Source organism: Bubalus kerabau, chromosome 1, assembly GCF_029407905.1.
Source record: "Bubalus kerabau isolate K-KA32 ecotype Philippines breed swamp buffalo chromosome 1, PCC_UOA_SB_1v2, whole genome shotgun sequence".
NCBI classification, from domain to species: domain Eukaryota; kingdom Metazoa; phylum Chordata; class Mammalia; order Artiodactyla; family Bovidae; genus Bubalus; species Bubalus kerabau.
In genome coordinates, this window is record NC_073624.1 from 32,368,643 (window position 1) to 32,380,745 (window position 12,103).

The 12,103-nt window shown below is 43.8% G+C and overlaps 1 protein-coding gene across 1 annotated transcript in view; it reads left to right on the top strand.

Moving 5' to 3' along the window:
- Nucleotides 1–11,114: 11,114 nt before the first annotated feature.
- PDE3A (phosphodiesterase 3A) overlaps nt 11,115–12,103 on the top strand; it is a 363,124-nt gene continuing 362,135 nt past the window's right edge. Inside the window, exon 1 of the mRNA XM_055571490.1 lies at nt 11,115–12,069. Within this exon, the coding sequence (XP_055427465.1) occupies nt 11,146–12,069 (924 nt within the window). The 5' untranslated portion in view covers nt 11,115–11,145. The remainder of the gene's footprint in view (nt 12,070–12,103) is intronic.

The following is a 12,103-nucleotide window of genomic DNA, read 5'->3' on the forward strand; positions in this document are numbered from 1 at the left end:
CAGATGACCATTATATCTACTACTGTGGGCAGGCATCCCTTAGAAGAAATGGAGTAGCCATCATGGTCAACAAAGAGTCTGAAATGCAGTACTTGGATGCAATCTCAAAAACGACAGAATGATCTCTGTTCGTTTCCAAGGCAAACCATTCAATATCACAGTAATCCAAGCCTATACCCCAACCAGTAATGCTGAAGAAGCTGAAGTTGAATGGTTCTATGAAGACCTACAAGACCTTTTAGAACTAACACCCAAAAAGATGTCCTTTTCATTATAGGAGACTGGAATGCAAAAGTAGGAAGTCAAGAAACACCTGGAGTAACAGGCAAATTTGGGCTTGGAGTACAGAATGAAGCAGGCAAAGGCTAATAGAGTTTTCCCAAGAGAACGCACTGGTCATAACAAACACTCTCTTCAAATAACACAAGAGAAGTCTCTACACATGGACATCACCAGATCACTGAAATCAGATTGATTACATTCTTTGCAGCCAAAGATGGGGAAGCTCTATACAGTCAGCAAAAACAAGACCGGGAGCTGACTGTGGCTCAGATCATGAACTCCTTATTGCCAAATTCACACTTAAATTGAAGAAAGTGGGGAAAACCACCAGACCATTCACGTATGACCTAAATAAATCCCTTATGATTATACAGTGGAAGTGAGAAATAGATTTAAGGGACTAGATCTGATAGACAGAGTGCCTGATGAACTATGGACAGAGGTTCGTGACATTGTACAGGAGACAGGGATCAAGACCATCCCCATGGAAAAGAAATGCAAAAAAGCAAAATGGCTCTCTGTGGAAATAGCTGTGAAAGAAGAGACGTGAAAAGCAAAGGAGAAAAGAAAGATATAAGCATCTGAATGCAGAGTTCCAAAGAATAGCAAGGAGAGTAATGAATTAGCGATATGAGATATGCATTCCTTAGCGATCAATGCAAATGAATAGAGGAAAACAACAGAATGGGAAAGACTAGAGATCTCTTCAAGAAAATTAGAGATACCAAGGGAACATTTCATACAAAACACTGGTAGATTTCATATAAAAGAGGATTACGTTTATAGGCCACAGATGTTTCTGAGCTATATATAAATTTTGTCCTGGTATTTGACTATCACAGGAACAAAAATTTGGTGGTTAGTATGACTTTTGTTGTTGTCATTATTTAGTCACTAAGTCATCCTACTCTTTCGAGACTCCATGGACTGTATTATGCCAGGTTCCTCTGCCCGAGGGATTTCCAATGCAAGAATACTGGAGTGGGTTGCCATTTCCTTCTCCAGGTGATATAACTTCTGAGGGTAAATTAAAAACTAAATTTAAAATTCAGTGATATTGGAACATCAAAAGAAATAGCCTATACTTACATTTTCCTTTCTATCAAGCAACACTCAAATTTTTCTCTAAATATTCTCTACTGGAAAGCACAGATTATCCTTAAGTTCTCCATTTTAGAATGGTCTACATATCCAGTACCAGTTATAGAACTGAGATATTTGCTCATGAAGTCAGAGCTTAGTCTTGGACAATTTATTAGTCATTTACTTGGCAGGCACTGTATTTTCTTCCTTCTACCTCTCCCCACAAAGAAGTTTATTTTTATTTTTTTCATATTGTTACCCATTCCATTTACATTTTAAGCAAAATTGCTTATTCTTCATAAAATAGTATTATTCTTAGGCTTTTGCCAACATATTGCTTTATTTTGAAATGAGGGTTATTTTTAAATAATTATTACTGAACAGAAAGCAGTTCACATTCAGTCCTTTCCTTCCACCACCATTTACTTCCACAGATACAACTGAAAATTACTATTCATGATAATGGGCCTGAGACACCACAGGATTTTGAATCAGCACAGAAAGGGTCAATTAAATTTGTTTTGCCTATGATGCTAGAGCAAAGAAGTAAAATAATCTATTTTAATAAATCTCTTTAATAATATAAGCAGTATTAAAGCTCTAAAACTTATAATATCCATAATATTTGCTATCTGTAAAAAAACAGATATTCAATATATGTATTCACACTCTTTTGCTTGATTCAGGTACTCTGTTACCCTGTGAGTTCTTTCTTCCTTAATAATCTTATAATCTTCTAAGATTGAGACATGGAGGGTACAAAGAATTCTGTAAATGAAAGCTGTTTTCCCCTTTGAATAGAACATCACCTTTTGATATATATGTATTAAAAGATAAGACTCAATAAGTGAAAATATGCTGATATCACACACACACAATTTATCATTATTTCTAAAACTCTAACAGAATATATATTTCATTTTTATATACTAATTCACTTTCCAAAGTGTGACAGCACCTGCATGTCTAGAACAAAGAGTTACTGATGTGACTGATCAGTTACTGATGTGACTGATCAGTTACTGATGTGAGCAACCAGGATAACAAATGTGGACCTGGTGGATAATGGATACCCATCAATGAATGGGAGGAAAGATTTGGATTCTAGGCCTAATCATGATCACATCTATTTTATAAATCAAACATAGTGTGTCTCATTGCCATATTTTACAACTAGATCAAGATCATGGATTTGTGTTGCAGACCAACTGAGGGAATTTATGGGGAAGTGATATGAAAGATATCCTAAAACCTGTGACTCTCGTAGTTGACAAGCTACTGAGATCTTGGGATTCACCCCATGTTTATTTTAACAGCCTTCATAAAGAATACAACTGAATAACACATTTTATTAGTGTGTGAAATACTAGATGTCTCGTAAATTCCCAGCTAATGTGCCAAAGTTTAGAGGTATGCCTGAGATTTTAATCTCTCAGGATCCAGGCCTGAAGTCTTTGTCTGCGAAAAGCTTTGTTCCTTTAATCCAACGTGACAACAAAATGTTATCGTTTTCTGTATGTGCTATCATGTGAACAAGGTTGGGAATCCCTGTACTGAAAGCACTCTGATTTCCTTAATGATTTGTTTAGAAAAGGTTGAGCCAGCCTTTAGCACCCAAAATGCGATGTCAGAAAGGCCAGCTCTCCGACACTGGGGAGGCAGAGGACACAGAAGCTGAAGTGAACTGTCCTGGTGGTTTGTACTGTAGACAATCTGGCTCCCTGAGTAAGTGTTGTAGAGGAAACTTGTTCTTACATCTTGCTTTCACTTTTTAGGGTTTTTACACCAGTTCACTATTGTATATATCCAAAGATGTTACTTAAAATCTTTGGGAATGAAAAAGAGGGGCAACATTCCACAGATGGGGAGGAAAAATGTTGACTATTACTTATTTATCTTCTAAATAAGTAATTTATTAAGCAGTTTTTTAAAAAGTAACTTTCTGTGAAAAGCATTGCTTGCATGATTTTGTCTATGAGTCTCATTGGGACTTCTAATGGGGCTTACCTGATAGCTCAGTTGATAAAGAATCCACCTGCAATGCAGGAGACCCTGATTTGATTTCTGGGTAGGGAAGAGCTGCTGAAGAAGGGATAGGCTACCCGCTCCAGTATTCTTGGGTTTCCCTTAGTGGTGCAGCTGATAAAGAATCCACCTGCAATGCAGGAAACCTGGCTTTGATCCCTGGGTTGGGGAGATCCCCTGGAGAAGAGAAAGGCTACCCACTCCAGTATTCTGGCCTGGAGAATTCCATGGACTGTATAGAGTCAGACATGACTGAGCAAATTTAACTTTCTAATCGGGACAACAAAATCTTCAATGTAGATTTTGAAGCATCTGCCCACTTGAGCATTTCTATGTAATTGCATCCCAAAAATGCAATTTTCTACATTTTTCCCTAACTGGATGTGGAATAATGTGTTAATAAGGCCTATATTTCCAAATTGTTTTAATTTTTAAACTTAAATTCAGCCACTCAAGAAGTGTTAATTGGAGTAGCTAGGTTATGATATGAGCTATGACTCTTTAGGCAGTAATTTATATTCAGAAAACTCCTGGTTCTGGATTTCTCATCTGACTTGCAACCAAAAGCATGTATTTAAATGACTTCCCCATGCTTGTCAGAAACCTGCTGTAGATGATGGACATGTCATCTGAGAAGCAGTATAAAGTTTTCAGAATGTTGGCTATTACATGTTGCTCTTCTAAATGAGTAATTTATTGAGCAATTTTGAAAAACGCAACTTTCTGTTGAAAGTACTTGCTTGCATGATTTTGCCTATGGGTCCAATCTGGGCAACCAAATCTTCAATGCAGATCTTGAGGCATCTACCCCCTTGAGCATTTATATGTAAAAGTATATGGAGATTGTCTTTAACAATAACAATGAACAAGAAAAAAATGAATGAACAAGAACCTTTCGGGTAGCGATAAGTCCTACAAATAAAATGAGACAGGTCAATGTGAGAGTGACTGAAAATGCACATGTGCAAATGGAGTCCCAAGACTTTTTAAGATTGCTGGGGAAAAGCCTTTCTAAGCAGGCCATATTTGAAGTTAGAACTGATGGGGCAGAAGGAGCCAGTTCTGTGAACATCTGTAGATACCAAGGTCCCGATTTGACATGACAAAGAACAGCAAGATAGCTTGAGGAGCAAGAGATGTACTCTCCCTCAGAAGCCACTAGCCACATGAGGCTGTTAAAATTAAATACAAGAATTCAGTTCCTCAGTGGACAATTAAATACAAAAAGTCATAGCTCAGTCAAGAAAGAATCTGCCTGAAGTGCAGGAGACCTGGGTTCCATCCCTGGGTCAGGAAGATCCCCTGGAGAAGGAAATGGCCACCCACTCCAATATTCTTGCCTGGAAAATGGACAGAGGAGTCTGGTGGGGTACAGTCCATGGGGCTGTAAGAGTCAGACATGATTTAGTGACTAAATCACTACCACAGTGGCACTAACCATGTTTCAAGGGCTCAACAGCTACCCATGGTTAGTGGTTACCATATTTGAAGTACAGAGTATTTTTTATCATAGAAAAAATTACTAATGGGCAGTGTTGCACAGTGAAGTAAAGCTGGAATAGGACAAGAGGTCTCAGAGAGTGTCTTGGAAAGATCATAAAGGTCCTTGCAGGCTGTTGGGGAACTCTGGATTCTGCAAGGTCAATGGAAGCCTTTGGATGGTTTTTAAGGAGGGAGTGACATCATTGAGTTTAAAAGTGACATCATTGGATCACTCTGGCTATTGTGCAGAAAATGAGATAGAAGAGCATCACCAACTTATAGCAGTTGTCCAGACCAGGGATGATGGTGGGTCTTGAATTGGTTATCAAAGAGGGATGGTGAAAAGTTCATGGATTCAGGTTGTATTTTAGAAATAGAACCAAGTGCACTTGCTAAGAGACAAGAATGAGAGCAAGATAAACAGAGGAAAGAATAGAGGGTAATACCCTCTTAAGAGGTGTGAGAACTAGGTAGGTGGTAATGATTTTTTCTTGGGGTAGGGGAGGATTGAGGAGAAATAGGCTGGATGTCTGGGGATTGATGATAGAAGGATAGGGTAGCGAGGGGGCTGAAAGTTAAGAATTGTGTTTTGGATGGTGGTGGTTTAGCTGCTAAGTAGTGTCTGACTCTTGCGACCCCATGGACAGTAGCCCGCCAGGCTCCTCTGGCCATAGGATTTCATATTTTGGTTACCAATTGGATATACGTACACAGAGGTCAAGTGTGTTGTGGAGAATGAGTGAACCCATACTGTGGGGTGTAAACTGTTAAATTTAAAATAATTTCTCCAGTGATAACTATATCTGGCAAAATGCAAGTGATATGCAATGGGGTTAATTTCTAAATCCTCTTCACAAAATCCTCATGGAAACATCCCTGACTTTGGCTAAGTGGAGAGCTTTAGTAAGTCTTTTGAATATTCTTTGCATTTTCCATATTCTTTTTCTGTGTGTACCACATTTTCATGATACTTTGGCTGTATTGTCACCTTCTTGAATGAGAACTCATCACTAAGGGAACATTTCATGCAAAGATGGGCACAATCAAGGACAGAAATAGTATGGACCTAACAGAAGCATAAAATATTAAGAAGAGGTGGCAAGAATACACAGAACTATACAAAAAAAGATCTTCACGACCTAGATAATCACAATGGTATGATCACTCACCTAAAGCCAGACATCCTGGAGTGCAAAGTCAAAGTGGGCCTTAGGAAGCATCACTACGAACAAAGCTAGTGGAGGTGATGGAATTCCAGTTGAGCTATTTCAAATCCTGGAAGATGATGCTATGAAAGTGCTGCACTCAGTATGCTAGCAAATTTGGAAAACTCAGCAGTGGCCACAGGACTGGAAAAGGTCACTTTTTATTTCCAATCCCAAAGAAAGGAAATGCCAAAGAATGCTCAAACTACCACACAATTGTACTCATCTCACACGCTAGTAAAGTTATGCTCAGGCTTCAACAGCACATGAACTGTGAACTTCCAGATGTTCAAGCTGAATTTAGAAAAGGCAGAGGAACCAGAGATCAAATTGCCAATATCCGCTGGATCATCGAAAAATCAAGAGAGTTCCAGAAAAACATCTATTTCTGCTTTATTGACTATGCCAAAGCCTTTGACTGTGTTGCTAAGTCACTTAAGTTGTGTCCGACTCTGTGCGAACCCATAGACAGCAGCCCACCAGGCTTCCCCGTCCCTGGGATTCTCCAGGCAAGAACACTGGAGTGGGTTGCCATTGCCTTCTCCAATGCATGAAAGTGAAAAGTGAAAGTGAAGTCGCTCAGTCGTGTCCGACCCTCAGCGACCCCATGGACTGCAGCCTTCCAGGCTCCTCCATCCATGGGATTTTCCAGGCAAGAGTACTGGAGTGGGGTGCCATTGCCTTCTCCGTTTGACTGTGTGGATCACATTAAACTGTGGAAAATTATGAAAGAGATGGGAATACTAGACCACCTGACCTGCCTCCTGAGAAATCTGTATGTAGGTCAGGAAGCAACAGTTAAACTGGACAAGGAGCAACAGACTGGTTCCAAATAGGGAAGGGAGTACATCAAGGCTGTATATTGTCACCCTGCTTATTTAACTTCTATACAGAGTACATCAGGAGAAATGCTGGGCTGGAAGAAGCACAAGCTGAAATCAAGATTGCCAGGAGAAATATCAATAACCTCAGATATGCAGATGACTCCACCCTTAAGGCAGAAAGTGAAGAGGAACTAAAGAACCTCTTGATGAAAGTGAAAGAGGAGAGTGAAAACTTTGGCTTAAAACTCAGCATTCAAAAAACTAAGATCATGGCATCTGGTCCCATCGCTTCATGGAAAACAAATGGGGAAACAGTGGAAACAGTGGCTGCCTTCGTTTTTGGGGGCTCCAAAATCACTGCAGATGGTGACTGCAGCCATGAAATTAAAAGACGCTTGCTCCTTGGAAGAAAAGTTATGACCAACCTAGACAGCATATTAAAAAGCAGAGACATTACTTTGCCAACAAAGGTCCATCTAGTCAAAGCTATATTTTTTTCCAGTCGTCATGGGTGGATGTGAGAGTTGGACTATAAAAATAGCTGAGAGATGAAAAATTGGTGCTTTTGGACTGTGGTGTTGGAGAAGACTCTTGAGAGTCCCTTGGATTGCAAGGAGATCCAACCAGTCCATCCTAAAGGAAATCAGTCCTGAATATTCATTGGAAGAACTGATGCTGAAGCTGAAACTCCAATACTTTGGCTACCTGATGCAAAGAACTGACTCATTGGAAAAGACTCTGATGCTGGGAAAGATGGAAGGTGGGAGGAGAAGGGGACGATAGAGGATGAAATGGTTGGATTGCATCACCGACTCAATGGACATGAGTTTGAGTAAACTCTGAGAGTTGGCGATGGACAGGGAGGCCTGGCATGCTGCAGTCCATGGAGTTGCAAAGAGTTGGACGTGACTGAGTAACTGAACTGAACTGTCTGGAGAAAATGGACAACTTTTATTTCTATATGGTTGCTCAGTGTCCACTTTATATGTCCACTAAACATATTTACATGTTTAATATGTTACATACACTGCTAGACACTTCTTTCAGGTAGTACAGCTCTGCAACTTTCGGCATCTACCTAAGAAGATTTTATTGTTTTCATTTCGCTGCCTCCAGATTCTGGATGGTAATGCCAGGAGAGGTGGAATCTACCTTCTTTTCTTTTGGTAGAAAAAATAACTTTCTGGTTGTGAGGCTTACTGAGATTTTGGAGAAACCAGGACACTGCCTCTATAATACAATGGAACATTTCAAGAATGTAATTAACATACAGGCCTAGTGTTTCTGTTTTGCTGCCATTAACAGATGCCATTCTTATGTTCTCCTGGTCACAATGTTTCTTTAATATCTACATTCCATCTCTTACAAGTTCAGTTTTTATGGTGATTTATTGTTTTTTTCCTAAAGAACTGAGATTCTTGTGGCAGTAGGGTACAGGGAAAAATGGAAATACTCTAAAATTCTCACTATTCCTTTCTTGCTAATCTTGATATATGCCCAGATCTTAACAGTTTTTCATTTTAATATGCTCTTCTTGATGGCAGTGAATTTCATCACGATATTCCAATCAAGGCTTTTCACTCAAATGTTTCAGGTAGGCTCTGGCATATGAACCATATGTCTAAAAAAGAAAACTCAAAAAAGCGGCAGGCTAGGGGCTCATTTGTCTTTGGCAAAGAGATCGTTGCTCCTGTTTAATTATTAAACAGATGGTGCCCACTGCCATTGACTAGCTGCCCAACTTGTTTTCCATGTGGTAACACGGTTCTGGACATCTGATGGAGAGAAGCTGTATTATCACAGTTCCTCATATCCACTTACACCCTGATTTAAGTATTAACATCTGCCCCAAACTAAAGCAGGCTGTTTCCAACAAAGTTAAGCTTAGGTTTTAAGCTAACTTCTCCCCTGTCTCACAATTTTCTTTTTCAGGTATCTCCTTTATCTTTTCTTTAGATTGCTTCATCTCTACACATAAAATACAATAGCATATTGAGCCAATTGGGCTTCCCTGGTGGCTCAGAGGTTAAAGAATCTGCCCACAATGCAGGAGATGTAGGTTCCATTCCTGGAGAAGGGAATGGCTACCCACTCCAGTATTCTTGCCAGGAGAATTCCACAGACAGAGGAGCCTGGTGGGCTACAGACCATGGGGTCACAAAGAGTTGGACATGACTGAGAAACTAACACTTTCACTTTTTTTTCACTTTCATTGAGCCAATTACCCAAATACTCCAGCTTCCACACACACTTTACCCTGGAATGTTCAGATAATTAAAAACAAAATTGGATTATCTTTATTATTATTAGTGAGGGCAAATTACATTTAAGGTAGCCATATTAAAAATGAACAAGAGTGGACTGGTCTTGTGTTCAGTATTTAAAAAAACCAACTTTCCACACTGATGGACTTTTTAAAAAGATACTATTTTTTCATAATCTGCCAAGAGTTAGCTTAACATTTTTTACTTTTAGTTTCTCAAATTCAACATTACTACAGCGCTTGAAACGTGTAGCCTATAAACATGAATAACTAGGGTCCTGGTTTTTTTTTTCACAAGCTTTTTTCATGGTAGACAATTTCACCATAGGCAGCTTTTCAGATCTTTCCTAGTGTTAACCTACCTGTTCTTATCCCCCCACTTTGAGATTTTTTAAATATTTCTGATTGTTTGAGCTTCCTTACTTTGTACACTTCTCTGAGGCTAGGGCCACTTAATCTCAATGTAATTTACCATCCATCATCAACAACTGTTGACTAATACTCTCATACACTGTATTTTTTAAAGTAACAACAATAACAAGAGAGCTCTCCCCTTCCCCCTTCTCTTTAATAATGCTATTTGAGTCTAGGTAACTTGTTGAAATTTTCCATTGTTTGGACCAACAGGAAAGCCTAGGTTCTCTGTCGAAACAGACTTTCCAGCAGGAGCAGTCAAGGCCTTACAATGCCCCCTGACACTGATTTGCTGTTGGACCTGACTTGAGTCTATAAGCATCTTTGAATCACCCAGACAGTAGATGTGGCTGTCATTTTTCAGGACAGTGGGAAGTCTGCGGACTCCCCTCTAGAGATAAGTATCCAAGCGCCATCCTTTTTTCACTCCAACATCCTGGGCAGCCCTGTGTGAGGGCCAGCCTGAGACCCTGGAGCCCCGGGAGGCTGCGAGCCCGGCGGTGGACGGGTCTGAGCCACTCCTTCCACAGGATGCTGGCAGAGCAGCCCGGCTCGGCTCCGGGGAAAGAAGCCCGAGCTAAGAAGAGCGCCTCCTCCGGGGAGGGGCGGGAGCAGGGCTGGGAACGCTTTCCTAGGGAGTTGCCTTAAAGCAAGCAAGCGGGATTGCAGATCACTCCAGCTGCCTGCTTTTTTATAGTTTTAATCAGTCGTCTCCACTCTCCTCCCTTCTGCAAAACTGCAAATCACCATCAACCCCGCACCAAAAAGAAGGAAAAAAAAAACCTGTAAATCTCCTTCTCCTTTCTCGCCCTCCGTTCCCTCCCACCCTCCCTTCCTCTCCAGCTCGCTCGCCCTCCCTCCCTTCCCTTGCGGCAGCCGCTCGTCTCTCCAACTGGGTGTCTCTCCGACGGGACTTAGCAACTTCTTGGTTATTTCTCAGCCCCTTTTCCGTTTTCACCACCTTTTGCCATGAACTGGACCGACAGACGCAGGAAAGGCTGTGCTTTCTGCCCCAGGGAATGGCGGTTCGCTTCCTGGGGCCGGGTCGGGGAGGATCGGCCGAGGAGAAAGAAAGAGTGATAGAGAAAGAGCTGCATTAAGGAGAGGAAGGGGGACCTCCGTCGGCTGCGGGCCCCTAGAGTGCAGCAGCACCCAGGATGGCTGCGAGCTCGCCCCGCGTCGCCGGCTCCAGCTGCGACCCCCGCACGCCGGACGCCTAGGGCGATCTTTAAAATCCTGAAGTCCGGAGAGACCCCGGAGGACCGAAGACGGGGGTGGGGGTGGAGCGGAGAATGCTGCACAGCTTTTCTAAGAGAGAAAAAGAGGAAGTCTGATCGCTTCTGCCTGTGCTAGCTTTTCACTGGAAGGCGTCTCTTTGGAGCATCTAGCCTTCTCCAGGAGTTATTCGAAAGCTGAAACTTTCAGTGCTCGCGGGCCTGGGAGCAGGAGGGATTCCGAGGGTGGGATTGCGAGAAGAGCGGGCGTGAGCGCGCGCCTGTGTGTGTGTGTGTGTGGCGGGGTGGGGGCGTCGGGGGGGCCCTCGGGGACTCCGCGAAGAGGGCGCACCATGGCCGTGCCGGGCGAGGCCGCCCGAGTCGGGACCACGCCGGGCCACTGGGAGGCCAGGCCGGCCCCAGCGGCGGGCCCCGCATCGCCCCCGGACGTGGGCTGCCGAGGCTGCTGGGGCGCCCGGGTGCTGCGGCCGCTCCGGCGCTCGCGGAAACTTTCCTCGGCGCTGTGCGCGGGCTCCCTGTCCTTTCTGCTGGCGCTGCTGGTGAGGCTAGTCCGCGGGGAGATCGGCTGTGACCTGGAGCGGAGTAAAGAGGAGGAGGAGGAAGCAGCCCCGGCAGCAGAAGGGGGCGTCTTCCCGGGGCCTCGGGGAGGTGCTCCCGGGGGCGGCGCGCCTCTCGGCCCCTGGCTGCAGCCCTCAGCGCTGCTCTTCAGTCTCCTGTGTGCCTTCTTCTGGATGGGCTTGTACCTCCTGCGCGCCGGGGTGCGCCTGCCTCTGGCCGTCGCGCTGCTGGCAGTCTGCTGCGGGGGGGAAGCGCTCGTCCAGATTGGGCTGGGCGTCGGGGAGGATCACTTACTCTCGCTCCCCGCCGCGGGGGTGGTGCTCAGCTGCTTGGCTGCCGCGACATGGCTGGTGCTGAGGCTGAGGCTGGGCGTCCTCATGATCGCCTTGACTAGCGCGGTCAGGACCGTGGCCCTCATTTCCTTAGAGAGGTTCAAGGTTGCCTGGAGACCTTACCTGGCGTACTTGGCCGGCGTTCTGGGGATCCTCCTCGCCAGGTACGTGGAGCAGATCTTGCCGCAGTACTCGGGGGCGGCTCCGAGGGAGCATTTCGGGTCCCAGCTGATCGCTGGGACCAAGGAAGAGATCCCGGTGTTTAAGAGGAGGAGGCGGTCCAGCTCCGTGGTGTCCGCCGAGATGTCCGGCTGCAGCAGCAAGTCCCATCGGAGGACTTCCCTGCCCTGCATCCCCAGGGAGCAGGTAAGGACCTGCAGCCCCCCTCTCACGCGCCTCT